This window comes from Protopterus annectens, chromosome 15.part0 (genome assembly GCF_019279795.1).
Source record: "Protopterus annectens isolate FY-2018-M chromosome 15.part0, PAN1.0, whole genome shotgun sequence".
Lineage (NCBI taxonomy): Eukaryota > Metazoa > Chordata > Ceratodontiformes > Protopteridae > Protopterus > Protopterus annectens.
The window spans coordinates 471,619,128-471,642,850 of NC_056749.1; the positions used below are offsets into that span (position 1 = coordinate 471,619,128).

Consider the following 23,723-nt stretch of genomic DNA (forward strand, 5'->3'; position numbering starts at 1 on the left):
TAAAATCTAGGCAATAATCTAAGTTACTGGTGTGATTCTTAACATTTTACTCCATCCAAAAAACAGAACTCTTGGTTGAAATAAACATGATAATAAACACAAATAATAATTACCTGAGAAACCTTGGGAACCTGGGAAGCCAAGATCTCCTTTTAGCCCTCTATCACCTGGGCGGCCATAATCACCCTAGAAAAAACATGCTTTGTTAGTCCTAAAAATTAAACAAATTGTTTAATTTCATGTATTAGACATTGGAATAAAAATGTTTTTTTAAATCATCAATAACAAACAGGTGACATAAATGACATGTATACTGCCACAAAGCTCAAACAGGTAACCATAGGAAGGAGCACTAGACTAGTCACTACAGTGTTTACCTTACATGCAGTAAAGGGGATGTCGAACTGCTGAAGGGAATATTTGCAAAAATGACTATTCAGTACATACTAAGCAATCACAAGTGTGAGACTACACTGATAAGTCTTCAGTTTACAATCCAACTTTGGACACTCTACAAGCAGAATTTCCCAAATCTGAAATTGTGTAATCTGCATAAGAAGTGAAGATGATATCCCTTATCTTCCTAATTTTTTTCTCGTAAGAGGTCTACAATGTGCTTGGTGAAAAAGATCCGAGAAGGTACATCAATCCAGGCTAATACTTGGTGAAGGTATAGGAATTAGACCAAAAAGCTCCAGCACAGCTTCACTTTTTGAAGCAAGTAGCTTAAGATGCCAGACCCCTCCTCTTCCCCATTGGAATAATAACTGACAGGACTACAAAAGCAGATAACCAAGAAAAAGTAGTCTGCATATTCATAGGCTTTGTGAACCTACACAAACCAAAAGAAACAAAATCTCCTTAGGCTTATGTAACTGATATGTATGCTTGCTCTCCTAATTTGAGGTATTCAGGAAATCTCAAGAAAATATTCACGTAAATGAATATCCTTGTTAAGGTCATACACTGAAGACACTTCAATGGGGGCATGGTCATGATGGTGAGCAGTTAACAGCATTGTTTTTAGCTCTGCTTCATTTTAACATCTCTGACAAGATTTTTACTAAAAAAACTCAAATAGAACATTTAAAAACTTGATGGATTTACAGTTGAACATCTTCTGAAAGATTTACTACAAAAATAAGGGGTCTGTATTAAAAAGGCGAACACTTGCTTACCCAAATGCCTAAACATTGACCTGTCTTCTTCGAACCGTGTAAACATCGATCGTCCAGAAGAGCGAAAGCAGAAACATCAAATCGTCATGGTTGGCCTTCTGCAATATAGCTCCGTAAGGTAAGTGCAAGATAGTTACGGACCTTAGGGTTAGGGTGTGGGTTAAGATAAGTGCATAGATGGTAATGTATGTTAGATTTAGTGTAGGGTTTTGTTAAGTGTCTGTGTGAGGATTATTAATTTGTTTGGGTTTAGCTTTGTAAGATAAGTGTGCGATAGTTAATGACCTTAGGGTTAGTGTAAATGCAGTAGTAAGAGGTACCACCACGATCTGTACTCTTCACAGTAAACAGATTCCAACAATTAACCACAGTAAAAGTCCAAAACACTTTATTGCAGAGAAAAATGAGCGCTTTCGCGTAGTGCTAGCTGCGCTTCATCAGATACATTTACAAGGATAGCACCACATTTAAATACAAATCTTTTTGGCGGGATCATTATCACATTATCCTATTATTACACCAATTAAATGCAATAGTTTTTCTACATTTCAATTAATTGCATGTAGTTTAAAAATAACAGAAACTCCCCGGCCTTTCAAAACAAAAGTAGAGATAAAAAATCTTTGTCCTACATCAAAGCAGCATCACTCATTTTCAAACTTATGCACAATGAGCGTTATGATATTAGTATGACAGTTTGGTATTCACATATATTAAAAGACTAATACACTGTCTATCATAAAAAATAAAAAAACAGAAAATATCCAAAGGTACGTATAAACTCCTAAAGTGAATGGTAAAAACATACTCAATTAGGCATATGTATACACCATTTACCATGGAATCCCCTTGACAATCGGACATGAAGAGTGTCCAGAAGTCAGATGTAAAACAGGGATCAACTAGACAGTCATCGCTAGGTGTCGCTAAAGTATTGAGCCTGATAACAAGCCCTTAGATACGAATATAGCCGCATCTCAGTCCCCAAAAACCAAACATCGTAACTAACGCATATCACTAGACAACCATAGTATAATTAAAAACCTTATAGAATACTAGAGTCTGCTGACATAAGACAATACTAAATATATCTTATACTGGTTACAAACAGTATCAAGGATGAATCCATGTACTAACAACATGTTGTTACCTCCAAATTGCGTAATGACTAAAGAATAAAAATATATAAAATATAAAAAAACACTGATGAAACAAATGAGGACTAAGCCTAAAGTGTATAGGACTACTGCTCTACACTAAGTTATGTGTAACTCTAAGAGGTCCAGGTTATGATAAACCATGTACTATAAAACATAACTATGTTTGCTACATAAAAACATCTATATAGATGTACAATAAAAATATGTTAGAATGTTGCAATTCAAAACATTAAAAAATGTATGTAGGGAGTATATAATCATTTACAAAATGTATGGTCTAGAAGATGTATAGATGAACAAGAAGGAGAAAAGTTGAACTGATGATCAATAATGCCCACTTTTCTAGTCAATTCCCCATATATATTAACTTCACATAGACTTACAATAGTACGAACATAAATTACTAGGCTCATCTCCAAAAAACTAATAGGACTACACATATAACAAATAACAGATATTAGTTTATAAACATAGTGTACATCAAAGCAGCAATCATTTTGTTCAAATAGCATAAATAATATATATAACATCCTATATGTTACATTACTTCCTCTCCACTAATACGGGTTTAATAGAAATAGAATTGTTTAACCTGGGGGTAAATGCGCTGCTAGCTTCAAAATCCAATGGAGCTCATCTTTGGCTAAAGCATTCTCATTATCACCCCCTCTCTTACTCATTATCAATACTTGCAATACTCTAAAAGTAAAAAAGTGTGTGTGGCATTCTTTCACATGTCTGGCCAATGCATTAGTTTCATCCTGCCTGCGAATATCGTAGAGATGGTCATAGATACGATCCCTTAGCCTCCTCTTTGTCAACCCTACATAGAAGGCTGTACATAATGAACATGTGGCCAAATATACCACATTTTTTGTATTGCAATTAGCATATTGGTTGGGTTGAAAAATAAATTCCATATAGGGATGTTGGTATGCTTGTATCTTAGAGAGATTATTACATCTATTGCATTGATGACAAGGATACGTGCCTTTACTTACAATCTCTCCTAAAACCAAGTTGCTGGAACTTTTAATGTTGGTAACATGTTGGTCATTGCATAGCAGCGACTTAAGGTTATCGCTATTCTTATAGCAAAACCTGGGCCTAACACCAACAATATCTCTAACCTGTTTATGTATGGTAAGGACATTCCAATTTCTTCTTATTACCTGTCTTATTCTTTCAACATCACTAGTGTATTTAATGGTGTAATTCACCATATAGCCATAGGTTTTGGGTTCATAGAACCTCTTATACGTATGCTGATCTGAAACCATTAAATCATTTTGATATATTGGTTCGATATCTCCTATAACCTCCTGTCTTATCTTCCTGACCATTAGTGAGTCATACCCTCTATTCCTGAATAGAAGCTCCATAACATCGGCCTCTCTCAACAAATCTTGTTTATCAGGACATAGTCTGGATATTCTAGTAAACTGGCTTCTCACTATGCCCTGAAATGTATGCCTGGGATGCATGCTGTCATATGCCAGAATTGCATTCTTCCATACGGATTTCCTGTAAAGGGTTGGTATAATGTTACCTTCACTAGTTAACCTGAGTGTGACATCTAAAAAATGAATCTGTTCAGATGAATGTTCTTTAGTGAATCTCAGGAAATCTGTTGTTGATTCCAGGTATCTCAAAAAAATATCGAAACCTTCAATATTGCCTTCCCATACAATAAGTATGTCGTCCACAAACCGTTTATAATACTTTATAAACCTAGATGACTCATGTTGAAATAAGAACAGTTGTTCCCACCAAAAGACCACTAAATTGGCGTAGGTATTTGCACAGGGGGTGCCCATGGCCACCCCCCATGTCTGTAAAAAGTACCTATCACCAAACATAAAGACATTATTGTTCAAAATAATGTCTAATAACTGGCAAACCAGTATAATCCTGTCATTGGAAAAAGTTGTTTCCTTATGTAGTAGTTCTCTAACATACTGTATCCCAACCTCATTTGGGATTGATGTAAATAACTTCTCTACATCCATAGTGATGAGGAGGTATTGTGTGTTATCCAAATCAAGGTGTATGCTGTTTAAACTCTCTAATAGTTGGTACGTGTCTTTTAAAATGGTGGGACAACTATTGACAACCGGTCGTAGGATATTTTCCAAGAAGATCGATATATGGGAGGTTATCCAACCTTCACCTGACACTATCGGTCTCATTGGTATGGGCCAGGCTTCTTTATGAATCTTAGGGAGCCCTTTCAAAACTGGTATGACCGGGTGAGGTTTTGAAAAATATTCATATAATTCTATACTGATTTGTCTACATAACAGGAGGTCATAAAGGGTATCCTTCACTGTTTGTATAACGGTTGACACTTCTTTGATGGATAGACTCTTATAAGTTGTTTCATCTGATAACAAGTCAGTCATACACGTCACATATTCTTTTGTGTCTAAAACAACAACACCCCCCCCCTTTGTCAGCAGGTTTCACTACCACCATATTATCTGTTCTTATTTTAGCTAGAGCTCGATTTTCACAACTATTAAGATTATAAAATCTCCCTTTCTTATGATGAGCATCTGAAAACAAAACATACAAATCTTTCTCACATAAATCCAGAAAACATTCCACCATAGGATGCATCGGTGGCATAAAAGTACTTTTGTTTCTGAAAGGTAACGACGGCTCAATCACCGTTGTACTCTCACCATTATTGGAGAAAAATAGCTTTAGGCATAAACGCCGACAAAAAAGTCTTAAATCAACTAGCGATTCTACCAAAGACAATGTAACCGCTGGGATAAAATTGAGTCCTCTATCTAGAAGACTAAGCGTATGAGTATCCAAGCAAGCACTGGAATAATTGAAAACCAAGGAAGTCAATATCTCATCTTTCTGTTTGGTGCATTCTTCTCTTCCGAGAACTTCCGCTTTCTTGGCCCTCTGCTGTTGGAACGCCCCCTTTGTTGTTGTGTGTATTTTCTCTGATACGGTAAAAAAAGGGGAGGAGCAGTTTCAGAGGTAACGTTATTCTTGGGTATGGCTCCTAAACTACGATACCCATACAACGCTTCCTGATTCGGAGGGGGTGTGTCAGTATTAGGCAAATCAATAGGATCCAGGCTGCTAACCCTCGTAGATGATACATCAGCCTGGTTAGTTGAATGAATATTAGTGAATGCGGGTGTTGAACTTGATGTAACATTTATATTGTCTTTCATACCAATAGGAACTGGTTGATTATATGAATGTGTCTGTGCTGTTGAACGATTATCCTGAGTTCTCGGCCAAACGAACACATAACCGTTCTGAAAATCAAGAAAGTCCCACCTTAATTTACGTTGTTTTGTTTTACCCAGTCTATCACTAAAAGATTTGACCTGTGTAAAAACAGAACACAGGGTTAGGGTTAGGGTGTGGGTTAAGTGCATACATGGTGGTATATGTAAGATTTAGTGTAGAGTTAGAAGTAGGGTTTAGTTTAGGGTTAGAAGTAGGGTTTTGGTTAGTGTATGTATGTGGTTTATTTAGTTTGTGCAGGTAGTATGTAACGGGTGGCGGGGTGGGACAAGTATGACAGTTCGATTTTTAAAATTTTGTGGTTTAGGGCATTCGGTGTTTATGCGGTTCGATGATGACGGGCCGACGTTTAGGTATTAGATGAAGTAAGCGTTTGACTTTATAATATAGACCCAAAAATAAGTTTGAAAACACTCTTAATTGCTTTTTCCCTGTCAAGAAAACTAAAAAGAACTAATTGTCTCAGAATGAACCACTCTAAGCCCAGTGTACAGGACAGTACAATGAAAAAAGACATATGCTATACTAAGTAACGCCAATGAGTCAGCTGTAAATACAGACAAATTACAAATCAAAATGGACAACTTTTAAAGAGGAATGTAAAAAATAAGCTGAAGTGCTGAATAAATCTCTTAAACAACAATCATCTCAAATACAGAAGAGGCAATGTCTGATTTTAATGGAAGATTACCTGAAAATGAGAATAACATAATGAATTTCTTTTGAAACAAAACAACTTAATCTGGGAAAAAAACAGAAGACTTAGAGAACAGTTCTAGAAGGAATAACAGGACTTGCAGAATTCCTGAAAATGGAGGAGACAGTATGATTCAATTCCTTAACAATTGGCTGCCTAACACTTTGAATGTGTCTGAAGCTTTTTCCTTTGGCATCGATAGGGCACATAGATGACTTTCCAACTCATCTTAAAAAATATCACCTTCACCAAGGTCAGTGATTGTAAGATTTTTCTCAAGTCAAGATAATGATTTAGTCTTAAAAGCTGCATGGGCTAATTATCCAATTAAAATGAAAGAAAATACTACAAGATTTGATAATGCCTACTCAACATTAGTGATGTCAGAGAAATCCATGTGTGCCACTTGTTAAAAGTTTAAAGAAAAACAATATTAAAGGACAAATCTTGTTTCCAGCAAAAATAAGGGATGCCTTTTGTGTGGAGTCTGCATGTCCTCCCTGTGTTCTCATGGGTTTACTCCAGGTGTTCCAGTTTCCGCTCACATTCTCAACACATGCTACAGATGGCTTGGATGTTCTAAATTGTCCCTAGGTGTGTGTGTGTGTGTGTGTGTGCGTGCACCTTCTAAGGAATGTAGGGCATCGGGCTAGCAACTCGACACTGTAAAACTCTACTTCCACTCATTCTGTAGACCGATGATCTGCTGTGGCGACCCCTAATGGGAGCAGCTGAAAGGAGATGATAAAATTAAAGCCACTTCTTTTCATTTAAAATTTAAAAAGTTAATCATCATTATGATGAAACTTGCGTTAGACACTTTCTGAAATCTTGGCCCAGTTAAGTAATATAGTACATGATGCAACAAATTACACTAAAGAGGTATGCCAAATTAAATTCTAAGTTCTTAAAATGGTCCAGTAATGTGCTACTGATAGTATACTTGACATGCACTAGCACCCAGGAAAGACATGCTGTGTTATAAAGTCTAACAAATACAGCTTTTTACATATATAAAAGTTTTTATAGAAATAATATCAAATAATTAGAGTAACATTCACAGTTTTACAAGTTAAATCTGGATCATACATAACTTTTATTCTTTTAATGCAACTTTATATGCTATGTCTCCTTTAAAAAAAAATGACAGTCTGCTTTAACATCTCGTACAAGTAGAATTTACTGAATAATTAAATGTTATTTCTTAAAATGCAGTAGCTTTCTAGTGGCTAAAACACTTTGAAATGGCTTTTGTTGTCTTTTTAGTGGTTTCACGGATTGATGTGTGGTGCAGACGTGGCTTGGGTTTACTTGCAAGCATTTTTGTGTGAATTGTAACTGACTGCTCATTTTCAAGCCCTTATCGTGAAAACCAGCTTGAAACTATTTAGAGTCATGAACACTTTTGTGGTGGTGTGAGAGTTCTAATTTAGAGTCATGAACACTATTGTGATGGTGTGGGAGTTCTGAAAATTCTAAGAACTGTCCAGTTTACTTCCTGTCTAAAACTAAATTATAATATTTTGAATCATATGGTAAGATGTCAAAGAACACAACTTTGACAATAAGCAAAAAGTCAGTCAACTGCATTCTAAACCACTGTCAGTTATTACATAGTTCTGAATGCTTGCTACTGATAGCATACTTGACATGCAATTAGGAAAGGAAAGTTATGGTATGTTATAAACAAAGTAAAACGTATATAATTTCTTACATATATAAAAGTTGTTGAATGCTGCGTTGGTGCAGCGGTAGCATTGTTGCCTCACAGCAAGAGGTTCTCCCATTTGATTCTCGGCTGAAGTGTGGGGAGTGCCTTCTGTGTGGAGTCTGCATGCCCTCCCTGCAGTTGGGTGGCATTCGAAAGACATGCGTAAATGGGTGTGCCTTCATTGAAGGTTGGACGTCGAGCTGGCACCTCGACGTTCGTGAAAATCTACTGCCAATCATTAGCGGACCGGAGTTCTGCTGTGGCGACCCCTAACCGGGAAAAGCCGAAAGACAAACAACAACATATACAAGTTATTATTGAAATAATATAAAATAGAGTAACATTCACACTTTCGCAGTTTAAACCTGGATCACACACAACTGCCATTCTTTTAATGCAAGTATGTGTGCTATGCTTCCATTAGAGGGTGACAGTCTGCTTTGTTTTGGGAATCTGATGCAAGTGGTGCTTGCTGAATCAATGGACTTTATTTAAATGTAATAGCTTTTCGGTGTTTGGCATATTTTGAAATGTTGTGTTTGAGGGATTGATGTATAATGTAGAGGTGGCTTGGATTCACTCATGAATGTTTGTGAATTGTAGCTGATAAACTATTCAAGCCCTTGTCATGAGGACCAGCTTGAAGTAGCTTAATTAGAGTAATGAACACTTTTGTGATGCTGTGGGAGTTCTGAAGAACTGTCCAGGTTACTTCTTGTCTAAAAGTAATTCATAATATTTTGAATCGTATAATATGTTCATGAATGCAAGTTAGATAATAAGCAAAGGACTGCATTCTAAACCACTGTCAGTTAAACAGTTCTGAAAGCTTCAAATATACCAAAAGGCTAATTTATATACTAGCCTATATAAAGACACTTCTGATAAAAAAAAAAATAGGATTGTGTTTCTCTATTACTGTCTCTCTTTAATTATAACAAAACTTAATATCTTAGAACAATTTATTATGGAAAGTTTGAATCTTAAAAGGGAAAAAAAATCAGATGTTCAAATACTACTAGACATTACATTTAAGGAAAAAAACAGGACTAATTCTAACAGTATCTTGATAAAAGAATGTCAAATATATAAGGGTAAATACAAATGTTCTATATATGATATTCTACACTAGGATTATAGCTAAAATATAAAACGTAAGAATATAGTAATAGTACATGACACAGTATACAAACAAATAGAAAGAGATCAGAATAAATAAATATGTATACAGTTAAAAGAATTATAAATGTCTACAAGGGTGGGAGGTTGGCATAGTTAAGGTGTTTACCTTATAGGCACAAGGCACGTGCAGGGTTTGATTCTTATATAGGGTAGTTGGTTGGCCTTGGAATGGACCACAAGGGCAGTTAGCTTGGTACTAATTTATGAATTCATGATCCTATGAATAACTTTACACACCGTAAACAAAATGGAAAAAATATAAAATCATCTGACCTATAAATTAATAAATATGACAATAACAACTGACTTCTTCCCTATAGTAGACTAGGGAGAGAATGTGAGGTACAGAGAAAGATTATTGTGGAGATATTCAGTTTGGTCAACATTATAATAAGGATTATGAACACCTAGTTAACTTTTCTTATTAATAATAATACATTGACAGGCCTTAAGATAATGCATACTAAAAATATGAGACTCGTTAATATGAATCAGAAGCATGAGCTAAGTGTACAGTCTAGTGAACAGCTTGAAAGGTAGCTTATTCACCTTTTTCAACAAACTAGGAATACGTTATTCCCTGTTAGAATGTTACAGGTTTATATCATTAGGTAATTTTTTGTTTCAAAAGTTTTGTTTATAGCTGAAGATTTCATACTGTTTATATATACATATATATATATATATATATATATATATATATATATAAGTTCTGTACATAAATGTGATTTCATTATACCTGTGATTTTTTTTTTTATCTTGTATAAATGTATAGTTTTAAATGCATATCTGTTGATATTAACGGATTGAACAATCCAGTAAAGAGGGGGAATAATGTTCAAACAGTATTTCCACAGGAAACCTATTTACCTAATAAAGATGCCAATAAACTTTCATTAAAGAATTATTTGGTTTTAACAGGTTCTGGCTTTCGAGCTAAAAGAAGACACCCTCATTTAATGGCATGTTAAGCATTCTTATAATTGAGTGGAACAGAAAACTATATACTTTGTGAATTCTTATTGGATTCTAGGGGTTGGAGCTAAAGATGCAAAAAATTCCTAACACACTAAAGCCTATTACATGAAAGGTAAAGTCATAATAGTCAGTGATTTTACTGCAGATAGAAAGCTGAGAATCACATCTTAAGCCAAACACTTTTTTTTTGTAAATCTAATGAATTTAAAGGAGATATGAGATAACGAAAACAAACTCACTTCAGTTTACCCATTATTCATATAGACATGGAGCACAAATATTGATACCTTTTTTTGTCTCAAACAATCTGTTTTATATATCACAGAAGTTTCAATAGTTTCATGTCCATTATCAGACCATAATGCTATAATTGTTAATATTATTTTAAAAACTGGCAATTTAATACTTGTGATTACCAGTGACATTATTAAAATAAAAGGACTGATATGTTAAAAGAGATGAAAAGTTTCCTAGAAATAAACATGAATGGTGAAGAATCTGACATTGTCCTGTGGGATTCACTAAAGGCTTACTTAAATGGAAGAGTTACAAGCTGGAATATTAGTAAAACAAGAGAATGGGGCAAAAAAAGAGGATAAGTGAGGGATCGGAGGTGAAAATGAAAGTGGATGGGGTCCTCGATAATTTCTGCTTGAGCAGAGGAATCGGGCACGGGCATCCTCTTTCCCCTTTGTTTCTTGTATTATATTTAGAACCACTGGCAAAATAAGGGACTCAGAAATTCAAGGATATAATTGGTACGGTAATCAAGAAAAGCTCTATTTGGAGATATTTTATACCAGACAAAACCAGAAATAGACATTACAGTGTTGTGGAACATTTTGAGAGAGTTTCACATCTTTTCAGGTTACAAAATGAATGATGCTAAAACAAAGGCAATAGCAGTGAATTATGTACCCACACATGAATTGGTTCAACAATATCCATATTTATGTGGACATGATAAAATTAAGTATTTAGGATTATGGATTGAAAATGATTCTGGTGTGGCAGCTAAGGATATGTGGGAAGACACTAAACAAAAGATAATACAACTGAGAAAATGGAAGCTTAGGTGTATGGATAGTAAGATACAAGCAGTAAGAATGTTTTTAGTTCCCTATCATGGAAATATTCCCTTATATCACTTAATTTAAAACAAGATAAGGATCATACAAAGTGCTCATCATACAGACCCATTTCACTTTTAAATGTGTACTATAAAATGTTCAAGTCCATTTTAGCTAACAGAAATAAGCTACTTATACCCAAACTAATTAACAATGATCAAACTGGGTTTATTTTAAATAGTACAGGATAATATAATAAAAATACATACATTAATAGACTATTCAAATGAAAAAGAACCTTCTGTCATTAGTGTTGATTTTGATAAGGCTTTTGACTCGCTCAATTGGTCATACCAGTTTAAAATACTTAAGTATAATTTCTCACATAAGCTAATTGCATTAATTTCCAAGTTATACAATAACTATTGTGCTTATGTTAAAACAGTTTCTTTTCTAATTCCTTTAAATTACAAAAACAAAACAAAAAAAATCACAAAACAAGGCTATCCATTATCACCTTTACTTTTTGAAACTTGCTGGTGTGACATTAATCTTTTAGTTGAGACTGCTTCAAGGACAGCATCTTAGAGCCTCCAAGGTTTTGTCTTAACTTAGGATGCAAGGCCAGGTACACTCTGGACAGAGGCGTTTTATTTTTTATTTTATTTTTTTGTTGAATGGGTTAGTCCCACTAGGCTAGTAGCCTCTCTTCAGGGTAGACCCAAGGTGGTATTTATACGACTATGGGAAATTTGGCCAGGGCATTGGGAAACTTCCCCTACTCTTCGATGAGTGCTGTGTAATCTTTAAAATCCACCAACACAGGCAGATTTAACGTCTTGTACTAAAGGCAATATACTCATTAGTGCAGTACTTTCCCATATGCTGCACTGCAGTGTCAGCAATCCATCTACCTGCTGTGGAAATAAAATTCACAGCCTTCTGTACCAACGGTGAGTATGCTACCTGTTGTGCCTGTAATACTCTGTGAGGTAAGACTTCTTAAAACTTGTCTTTGAAAGTTAAGGTACTCTAGCTTTATGTTTTGTTCAGAAGCTGATTAACTTATGATCAAGCAAACTGACAAAACTCTTCTAGTTTCATCTTGGGTAGATGATTACACTGCTTCTACATCTAAACTTACTAGTTTAAAGTATCCCTTGGTAAAGCAGAAACAGGGTAATAAAGCTTTGTCATTTTTTAAATGAAGCTAACATTCAAGACACCTGCAGATTTTACTTTATGGAGAGCTGTTTTGCCAGCAGATGGAAGAAGTTTGAAAAAGCTGGTATGAACTAGACTTCTAGTTGCTATGTGAAAAAGATAGGAAGTTTAGGCTTAATGCCCACTCGAACAAGTGTCCCAAAAAGCTTAATCTCCTGTTCCACCCTTGCAAAAAAAAAAAAAAAAAAAATCACCATTTCACCCTTGTAAAAAAAAAAAAAAAAAAAAAAACACCTTTGGGCTCTGTGGAATTTACCCAGCAAAATAAAATAGCTATAACTAGAAAAAGCAGCTTTTAAAACTCTGCATAAATAAACTGCTGATGAGATTTGTTAAGAACTAAATGACTTCTGTCTTGTTCTCATAATCTCAGTAATATGATACCTTTGGAATGTGCATAGTTTTTCAGATTTGTCAATTTATGGACAGCAAGGTGAGCTTTTTCAAGTCTTCCCCTAACCTACTCAACTGGACAAAGCCTTATGTCCTAGACCTTCTGGAAAAAAATAATTTGCATCATGCTTTTTGAGGTGAAGTTAATTTTGGTAGTTTGTCTCATGCTTTTTATGGTGATAGAGGTCAGTTAAGTAGTTTATTTCACGTGTCTTATGGTGATTATGATCAGTTGAGTACAGATCAGTATGCTCAAAGGAGTTGCAACTAACTGGCACAAAGTGTCGGGGTAGTGTATGTATATGGCAGTGATTTTTCTATGCTTCAAGGTTATTTTAGAGCAATTATTTGTTGAAAATGATGATGAAAATTTTGTGAAAGAAAAACTGTTATACAAAGAGTCTTCCTTTATTCTTAAATATGATACTTTGGTCCCTGTGGGGCTGAATGGAGAGGTTAATTGAAAGTATTTTATTTAACTGTTTGTATTATTGATAGAGTTTGTGTTTTTTTGTATAAAAGGTAGCACAATTTTAGCTGAATTTTGTAACTCCTGGAAGGTTTTGTACCAAGGTGCTAGAGAATAAAATACTTTTGGGTCTGAACCAGTGGTCTTGATTTTTATATTGTTGCTAGTTATATGGACTTCTGGATAAAATAATTTGCATCATGCTTTTTATGGTGATAGAGCTCAAATAAGTAGTTTGTTTTATGTGTCTTACGGTGATAATGATCAGTTGAGTAGTTCATATCAATATGCTCAAAGGAGCTGCAACTAACTGGCACAGAGTGTTGGGGGTTGTATATGACAGAAGAATGCTAAAGAAGCTGGAAAGTAAGGTGTACAAAACCAGTGGTGCTACCAGTACTACTGTGTGGTACTGAAACCTGGGCTGTAAAGGCAAAGCAGTTGAGGAAGCTAGAGATGATGGAGATTAAGTGCCTGAGATGAGTGGCAGGATGCACACTGTGTGTGACAAGAAGAAATGAAGACATCAGAGCAGATGCTCGATTAGCCATAATTTTAAAGGTCGAAGAGAGATGATTATGGTGGTTTGGACACATGCAGAAAAGCAGAAATCAATCTAGTGAAGATGATTTGGGACAGACGGGAAGAAGACGGGAAACAAAGGTGTCCATCCAAGAGATGTATGGATTTGAGAGAAGACCTGTAACAGTCAGGCATGACTGTTGAACAAAGTATGAGAGTGGTACTGAGTTGGGAGAGATGGCGGCAGTTGACATGACACCCTGACCCCATGTAGAAAATGAGAAAAAGGGGGTTGATGATGATGATCGGTTGAGAAGTTTGTTTCATGTTTTTTATAGTGATGCTCAGCTGAGAAATTTGTTTCATGCTTTTTCATGGTGACATCCAGCTGAGCATTTTGTCTCACTTTTTATGATGATCAGCTGATGGACGCTGCTGTTCTTGAAAGTGTGCCAATATTCAAAACATTCTGTCCACTTGCATTTAGATTTTTTAGGATGCTTCTTACCTCCTAGTTGGTCAAAAGTAATTTATTTTCTCACAGGTAACAATGTTGTCTGTATAAAGATTTGCAGGATTTAAAAGTAAAGGTCAGTCTTCAATTAGACCACATGGTTATGTTTTTCCTGATGGAAAATTCTTTATCCATAAAAGCATTAAACTGCATTGCACCATGATAGTCAGCAGTTTTCTTCTGACTCAATAGCTGAAAAAATAAAAACATTAGATGAAACTGCACTCCAATTAATTCTGCTCCTTTACATCTTGAATCAAAATGGCCGAAAAGAACCATCAGGGAGTGGTCTTCTTCACTGATTGTAATACATAATGTAAGAACTACTATAGAAGCAACAACAAAAAATCTCTAGGAACAGCCACCAAGTGTTGGGAGGATTTCTACAAGTAATGATATGCTGAATGAGAATGCTTCAAACAAGACCAATAACACTTAAACAAAATTCATTATCTTGCTTGTTGATGTTAGACACTGAACAAATACTCAGTTTTTAACTATATATCCCACAGTACAATAGATGGGAATTAGTGGTTGAGCTTTACTTTGCTATATCTTGTGTAACTTTTCTTTCCTTTCTTTTCCTCCAACGGGCCACAGTGCATTGGCAGGAGGGTATTTGGTCGGTTATACAATGGGTTCTTTTATCAGTCAACTTGAATTTAAATTATCACACACACACGCACGTGCAATTACCTTTACTTGTTCCTGAACTTGGGTCATTGACATGAGAGAAAAATAAGGCTCTTAAACAAGTTATTTCCACTACATCACAATATAATTTGCTTTATTCTTGTTTTTTAAACACTGTTCACATGCATGCAACATGATCTGTTACTTACTGGCAGCCCTGGTTGTCCTTGATCCCCTTTTGCACCAGCCAATCCAGGTTGTCCAGGATAGCCGGGATTTCCTTTTTCGCCCTTTTCTGCAGAAGTTCCTGAAGGACCAGGCGGCCCTTGAGGCCCAGGAAGACCTTAACATTATCATAAAAAATAATTTACTTTCTGCCATCATTAAGCAAATATACATATTGGCTTTCAAAAACATAGGATTTAAAAATGTGTTACTCATCTGCAACTACTGTGACACATGGAAGTACAGTTCCCACATAGATGCCAACAATGCTGATGTAAAATGAATGGCTGTCAAAATGTCTTTAAAAACAGTTCCACAAAAGTCTGTACCATCATTTAATAAATCTAATTTTAACATGTCAGACTTACAAATGTGCATGATTGCATTTTTTTTTATCATATGCTACAGGGGGTGATGTATGGGTCTATATCATGAAATCGAAAGACGTAAATGTCAGATACGTAATGGTCGACACCTACTACTCGAAATACCTAAACGTTGAACAATGTAAACATCGAAACTCGAAATGTCGAATGATTTTGTTTGGCCCCCGCAAACAACACCCGGTGTGATAACGCCAAAAACATAATATAAAACACACCCCACTGCAGTGCAACACGTCACTCAATTTACACCTCCAATAACACAAATATATAATATATGTCCTAGTGCACATAAACTAAAATAAAGAGCATGTCCCCTACTAACTCTACACTATGTGAACGGTGCGTACTATCTACAGTCCATAGTATGTCACGTTATACCTTTAACAACATAGCAACAGCTCTAAGGAATTGGGCAGTACTATACTCCTGCCTATTACAAAGGACAGATTTCAGATGTCCCTCACGTTTTATAGTCTTTCATCTCTGTTGCATCTGGAAAATTCTGATGTACCGAAGACTTCACTAATATGTTCTGCGACTCATTCCATTCTGTTACAGCCTTACCCTTACACTTATGACTTTGCTTTAAACGACAGCACCAGTACCTCTTATTTTCACAACCTTTTCTAACATGTACAGATATCCTTCTGTCACAAGCATACTTCTTCCCTTTTGTGAATCCACACTCTCGCACACATTACCTATCACACCAGGTCCTGTTTTGTCAGCGTTGGCCATAGCTGCTACCGGTATAACGGGTATGCACACCGAACTACTCTACATACTTTATACAATCTGTTATATTTTAATAATTTACACCATGATACTTGCATGTTATTAAAGATATCTGCATTTTTCTACATTATATCTTACAATAATGTAATTGAAACATAATATCCACATATACTAATTTACATATACTGAGCAACTTCTGAGTGACGTTTCATGTAGTGTAAGTTGAATGGCCAACTAAACTTTTCGGTATTTTGTTTTCCGATATTTACTGATTTCGACGTGTAGGTATTTCGACAAATAGGTGTCAACCATTACGTATTCGACATTTATGTCTTTCGATTTCATGATACAGACCCATTTATGCTATACATTGACAAATACACTGCTGGGAACAATGGCTATAGATGAGCAGCATTCAGCTATCTAAGTATCTACATACTGCCATGTCTTGAATGTTCTCACTCAGCAACTATCAGTTTTGTAAATGCTGTGCTACCACCAGGTACAGTCATCATAGCTTTTCTTCAGTAGCATGTTCTGCCTCTTAGTGCAACTGCCTGTGTGCCAGCCGATTGCTACTGCACAAAACCACTTGTGCTCCCTCCCAACCAGCTACACGGTGGTCTGACCGGCTCCTACAAATCCCAGGATATCCACCTAAATATCCTACAAAGCACCTCTGGAGTCAACTGCCTTCCCACCGTAACTACTAGTGTATTGCTACTGTGCTAAACTGTGGGTGCTCCCTCCCAACCAGTTGCACTGTGGTCTGACCAGCTCCTCCAAATTCCAGGACGTCCACCTGAATACCCGACAAAGCACCTCTGGAGTAAACTACCTTCCCACTGTAACCACTACACTGTATGTTAAAATCCTGCTCCTTGGTTCTTACCTTTGTAATGTAATTCACTTTTTTACCTATGCAAATGGCGTGCAGGCTGTTGAAAGGCAAGCTCCCACCACTACGTTTTTCCCTCATCATTGCCTTTTTCTTCCCTGCCAGCATTTTCACAGTTTTTCCTTCCCATAACTATCCCCTAGATGGCAGCACTCCCTCCTTTCCTACTATTAACTACTAGCTAGTGCACTACTGCCCTGCCAATGGTTTCTCTCAGCATAGTATCCTGTTAAACATCTCCAACATTTTCTACTGTGCACCTACCCCACTAACCACAACCTAACATCTCTCAGCACCCACTTTAGGCTTACCTGCAGCTTATTCCTCCCAATAGCAGTTGATTTTCACTGATAGTTTTTTGCATACATTCTGGTTTCGCACATCCCTTCTTGTTGGCTCTGCATTTCCATCAAACCTCGCCCCTCCACCTCTCCACCTTTTCCTTTCTCCATCTCCATGTTCTGCAGGTCGCCCCACTGGGACCATTTTTAAATACTATCCCCAGTCCCTGTTTGTTACAGCTTCCAACTGCGCGTATGCTGGCCGGTAAGCATATAATCAAGCTTATGCTAAGATCATTGAATCATTACTGTACATTATGAGTTATATAGGATATTTCACAGATGACCATTATGTATTAGGCGTGCATTGCAATGTCTCTGTTGTACCTTCCCTGCTAATGTATTTGTGTTGTTTACCGGAATGGTTTTAGTACTATAGACCTAGCTTATTACTCTGTTAACTGTTACATTAGGAGAACTGTACCATGAAGTGGCATATTTATTATTGTTCTCTGATTTACTGTCCTTGTTGATACCTACATAGTTACATTCCCCAGCCTTACCTGCTACCTGCCCCCTTGTTGTTTCAGCAAGCCGAGCCAATCATGAGCATGCGTGGCTAGCCAACAGACGATACAAGCTTCTCTTGCTGTCTTCCATGCGTGGCTACCCATAACTTTGTTGCATCACGTGACTCTCTCAAACTCTGTAAAATCATTTTTAGCATTCCCGTGGTACATGTGGGTATAATTCATTCCAACTGCCCCCCCCATTTAATTCAGTACCAGAACTTTCAGCCCAGTACGGACCGAACACTTTTGTCCTTGTAGTGTTTCACTTTATCTCATCTCCTGTTTCAGTGTTAACGCTCTTTGGGCCATCTACCTCTGTGTCTCTGTACTGCGATTTCCTCTGCCTTCTTCTAAAGATTATTTCTAAATGATAGTTATTATACTGCAAGCAGGTATCCTACAAGCAAGAGTGTAAAGCTTTCAATTGCATGTTTCTCTCGATGTCTCACCAGAAACAAGTGTAAAGCTCCCTTATGTTTACTTTGTTACTGTCTATACCAACCAGACCGTAACACTTTCAAATGCATAAAAATTGTTAATGTCTCATCAATAAGTGTAAAGCTTTCAAATGCTTACTTTCTCTCAATATTTAATGTAATTCGAGCATTTAGCTGTTTTTATTGATGCATATTGTACAAAATGCTGGTAATTGACCGTGTGTGTTCTTAGTTTACCACCCACTCAAAAGCACATTGTGGAACTGTATCTAATATCTGTCCTTACAAGGACCCAATGTGAAATGAATGCTCACTTTGTTGTAGCAGCATCTGTTTCACTTTTTTTCTATCCTGAGAATTGTGTAAGTAGGGCTAACCTGGAATTCATTGTTCTGCCTGCCGTTTTATTGCCTTTTTCACTGCTAGTGTTACTATAATATTATAGGTTCATATAGGTTCATAGGTTCATACTAGGCTATCTGCCCGAGGGCATTTACAAGCCTAGCCCATCGTTTTGTGGCTTACAAAAGTCCCTTTAGTATGGGGAACTATACCCATTATTTTGCTGTGCCTCTGTCGAGCAGTGACACTGAGGTAATCCCTGGGGTATATCTGCGATCTCCCATCCATTGGTCAAGATTTCTCTTGAACAAGGCCAGCGAGGTGCTCTGCCTCACATGTACCGGGATTTTGTTCCACAGCATAGGGAGTCTTTGGGTGATGAATCTATCCCTCCAGCACGTCCTATTAATAGCCGTGTCGAGGTTTAAGTCTCCCGCCCTTGTGGCTCTGATGGATCTAGATTTTTGAGGTGAAGCATATTCATCAAATCTGGGTTTGACATGGCCTTGTATGTTAGGCAAAGGTCACCTCTGAGCAAGCGTAAGCGACTGAATAGAGCTGAAGTTCTTTCAGTCGGGCAGCATAGGATAGATTTTGAGACCCTTTATCCTTTTGGTGAGGAACTTTGTGGCCTCTCCAGCTGCTGCAAGTGTCGGGTCAGATACATTCGAATGGGGCATTGTACTCAATCATTGGTCTGATGAGTGATGAGTAAAGGGAGACTATAACCTCCCTTGATCTAGATGAGAATCCCTTCATGATAAGGTGGGCAATGTAGAAGGTCTTCCTAACTACTTTAGCTACATGGGTGTCGAATGACAGACTACTATCAACCTGGGTCCCCAGGTCCCTGATAACTTCTTCTGTGCTCAGTGGATTGCCACCTATTTGGTAGCTAGGGGTAACCTTGTTTTTCCCGAAGGGTATGGCTATGCATTTTTTGGCATTTAACTTTAGGCCGTGGCTCTGGCACCAGTTATCCGTTCTGTGAGACCCTTCTGAAGGATATCTGTGTCAGATGTGTTTTCTACTATGGCCCAGTTTGCAGTCATCTGCAAACTTTGTCAGCCATAACCCTCCTGTGTTTGCTTGTACTGGAAAAGTAGATGCCAAACAAGAGTGGGCCCAGGACTGAGCCCTGTGGGACACCACTTGTGACAGGCTTTGAGTCTGACATGGCGCCAGCAACTCTGACCCTGTGGGTTCTGTCACTCAGCCAGTTTGCAACCCATCTTGTGATGTATGGGTTAACATTTAAGCTGATGAGTTTTTCAATGATACCCGAGTGGGGTATTGTATCAAGGCCTTAGCCAGATCGAGGTAGGCTGTATGGACTGCCTTTCCTCATCAATGGCTTTGGTGACTGTTTCAAAAAGTCAACCAAGTTTAAAAGGCATGATCTGCCTTTGACAAAGCCAAACTGGGTTGGATCCAAAGTCTGCAAATTCCCTATGTCTTTATTTATGAGGTCCATTATGATCCTCTCCATGGCTTTGCAGATAAGGCTTGTCAAGCTAATGTTCGGATAATTTCCAGGTTCGGTGGGGTCACCGCCTTTGTGAAGTGGGACCTCATTTGCAGTGCGCCACTCCTGGTACGTATCCAGAGGTAAGACTTTGATTAAACAGCTGTCCTAGCTGTGGGTTTAATTCCTCATTGAGTACGTGGAGCACACAGCCGGGGACACCATCAGGTCCCATGGATGCTGTGTTTTTTGCTTTGGAGAGAGCAGTTCTCACTTGGGCTGGAGATGTTTGGGGGCTGCAATCGCTTGGTATAGATATCTCTCCTTTGGGGAGGGAGAAGTTTGCACTGAACCTGTCAGCCAGTATGTTGGCAATGTCTGTAGGATCAGTAATCTTCACATCATTTTGAACTAGTTCTGAGCATATCTGGGAGTTTCCTCCTAGGTTTCTAACATAGCTAAAGAAGGCCTTATGATTGTCTTTTGAGTCTTTAGCAATTTTTCTCTCGAAATTTGCTTTGGATGATTTTATGAGAGCTCTTAGTTTTTTACTTATAGTTGATTTTCACTATTGTACTGTGATACCACCATTAACTGACTTCTCCTACTTGTAAACTGCTAGGAGCATATGCCTTACCCTATTCTCCCACTGATTTTTCACCCAAGCCTATTCCTCTCTTCCCTTACTCTAACAGTTATCTGTAGCTTCTTTTCTTTTAACCTGTATTGTTTTCATTACATATTGCTACTGTGCTAAACCGCGGTGCTCCCTCCCAACCAGCTACACAGTGGTTTGACCGGCTCCTCCGAATCACAGAATGTCCACCTGAATACCCTAGACGGCAGCACTCCTCCTTTCCTATTAACCAATAGCTAGTGCACTACTGCCCTGCCCATGGTTTCTCTCAGCATAGTATCCTGTTAAACATTTCCAACATCTTCTACCATGCACCCACCCCACTAACCTCCCTCAGCACCCCCTTTAGGCTCTCCTGCAGCTTATTCTTCCCAGTAGCAGTTGATTTTCACTGATAGTTTTTTTGCAGACATTCTGGTTTCGCATATCCCTTCTTGTTGTATCTGCCTGCTCCGTTTGCTCTCCAGGCTCACTGCGCTCCCCTACCCTGACCTCAATTCCCACCCACCCCAACTACTACTACTATATCCTCTACAACAGTCCCAAAAGCTTGCTCATCCTATCATGCATCACTCCACTCTCACCCACATTATCGAACTCCCCCCCCCTCACTATATCCCCCTTAGCTTCCTACTCACTACTCCCTCCTCCAACTCAACTTCTCATACCCTACCCCACCCAGCCTACTCCTTATTATCCACCTTTTCTACACCAATCTCCCCCTACTTTACCTCCACATTACACCTACTTCTTGAGTCCCTGCCTTTACCTCCTTCACCTCACTCAGTACACTTCCCTTCTCATTCATCACCTCCATAGCTTCCATCCAGACCATGCACATCACACCTGCATCGCTTTTAATCCATATTCTTCTTCCCCTGTCCCTATTCCCCCATTACACCTAACCTGTCTGCCTAACTTTTCCTATTCCCCCTCCATGCATACTACCACTCTTCACATCACAAAAGAACCCTGCAACTCTTCCAACATCTCCTCACAACTCTGTCAAACAAATAACTCTCTTCTCTTCACCATAAAAGTTTTCAGTCATCCAACTTTCCACCCCATCCATCACAATCCCAATACCTTGTGCATCCTATTATTTAACCCTAACTCTACAAGTGCCTCTAAACTACTAAGCCTCATGCTCAAACTTATCTCTATCCTCCTCTCTGATGACATCCACCCCAACCCAGGATCCCCTATAAACCAACCTTCATATCAACATCCAACCCCTACTCCCTCTTACCACAAATCTCCTCTTCTCACTACCATTAACACCCAAAGCCTATGTAACAAGCTACACACTTTCCACGCCTGACTCTCACATATAACCACCCTGACATAGTAGCATTGACTGAAACACGGCTCAAACCACATCTGAAAGACCCTGAAATCACCCCCTCCCCAGGTACAGTATAATTAGAAACGACAGAACCCTAAAGAAAGGAGGTGGAGTAGCACTACTTTTTTCCTCCTCCCCAACAGTAATTCCTTATACTAACCATATACCAAAATTCAGTACAGCTGAACTATCCCTAGCCTTCCAGAGAATAAACAACCACAAAAACATAGTCATACCCGGTCTTTATATCCTTCCTGGAAGACCTACTTTCCTGGTTCTCCACTAATATTTCAACAAAACAATCATCTTAGTAGACGTTAACATTAACTGGTCCCCTCTTCAATCAACCACCTCCTCCCACAATATCACCCTATACAACTTCTCTCAATTGGTTAATTCCCCTACTAGACCCAACAAAGACAGATCTTCAGGAAGCATTTTGGGCTGGATTTTAGTTTCCCATCCCAATAATATCTCCGATAGTGGCACTGTGCCTGGTTCTCTCAGCAGCCCCTTACCTGTCTTCATTTGCTGCATCCCTTCCTTCATAAACTTAACATAACTATATAGTAACCCGCAATCTCAAAAACTTCAAACCACAATCCTTTTCCAACAGCTTGAAACTAATGAACTGGAACCCTCTGAAAACTCTTCTGCTTGACAACAGTCACTTACTTTAACACAACTTTTACTAACTTACTAAACTGCTTTGCCCATCTCAGAACTAAAAGAACAAAATCCATTACTTGCCCCATGGCTTTCTGAAGACACATTATCCCTTATGCATTCTCACGACAAATCGTAGAAACTCTACCAAAAACATAGATCACCCAACAACCTCACTGAATAAAAACAACTTCATAATAAAGTTAAAAAATAATTGCTTCTGACCACAAATCCTACTACTCTAAGCTTTAAAACGGTCACAAATGCAGTCCCAAAAAGTTCTGGAATAGTATCACTGCCCTCCTCAGTCCTGACCAGAAAACTAATCCCTGCTCTGACCCTAGCACTCCTGACCATATTATAGCCTCCAAATTCAACTCCTCCTTCATAGACTCTTATTGCCAAACTCATCACATCTTTCCCTTCAAACTCCATCAGTCATTCCACTCCTATTACCCACAATTCTCCCTCTACCCCACTTACCTCCCAACCCTCTCTCTTCTCCTTCAAGCCCATCCTAGTCTCCACTATAAAAAAAAAACTCCTCCAAAAGCTAAAACTCAGTTCCAACGCTCCTGATAAAGTACAGTTGTATACACTTACCATAAATGTTGATGTTAGAGTGTATTCACTGTTGCAGTCATTACATTTGGGTGATCTACTTGTAGGTTGCCCTCAGTCGGCCTGATTAAAGTCTTGGGTCCTGTGTCGGTTGCTGTCCCTTCTT

At 37.9% G+C, this 23,723-nt stretch overlaps 1 protein-coding gene across 4 annotated transcripts in view; it reads right to left on the reverse strand.

The window, feature by feature from the left end:
• Positions 1 to 23,723, reverse strand: part of COL4A5 (collagen type IV alpha 5 chain) — a 3,591,008-nt gene that overhangs the window by 356,287 nt on the left and 3,210,998 nt on the right. For all 4 annotated transcript variants that reach the window (XM_044057208.1, XM_044057205.1, XM_044057207.1 and 1 more), the window contains 2 exons: positions 15,217 to 15,350; positions 114 to 186 (listed from right to left, as the gene is read on the reverse strand). In XM_044057208.1, the coding sequence (XP_043913143.1) occupies positions 114 to 186; positions 15,217 to 15,350 (207 nt within the window). The remainder of the gene's footprint in view (positions 1 to 113; positions 187 to 15,216; positions 15,351 to 23,723) is intronic.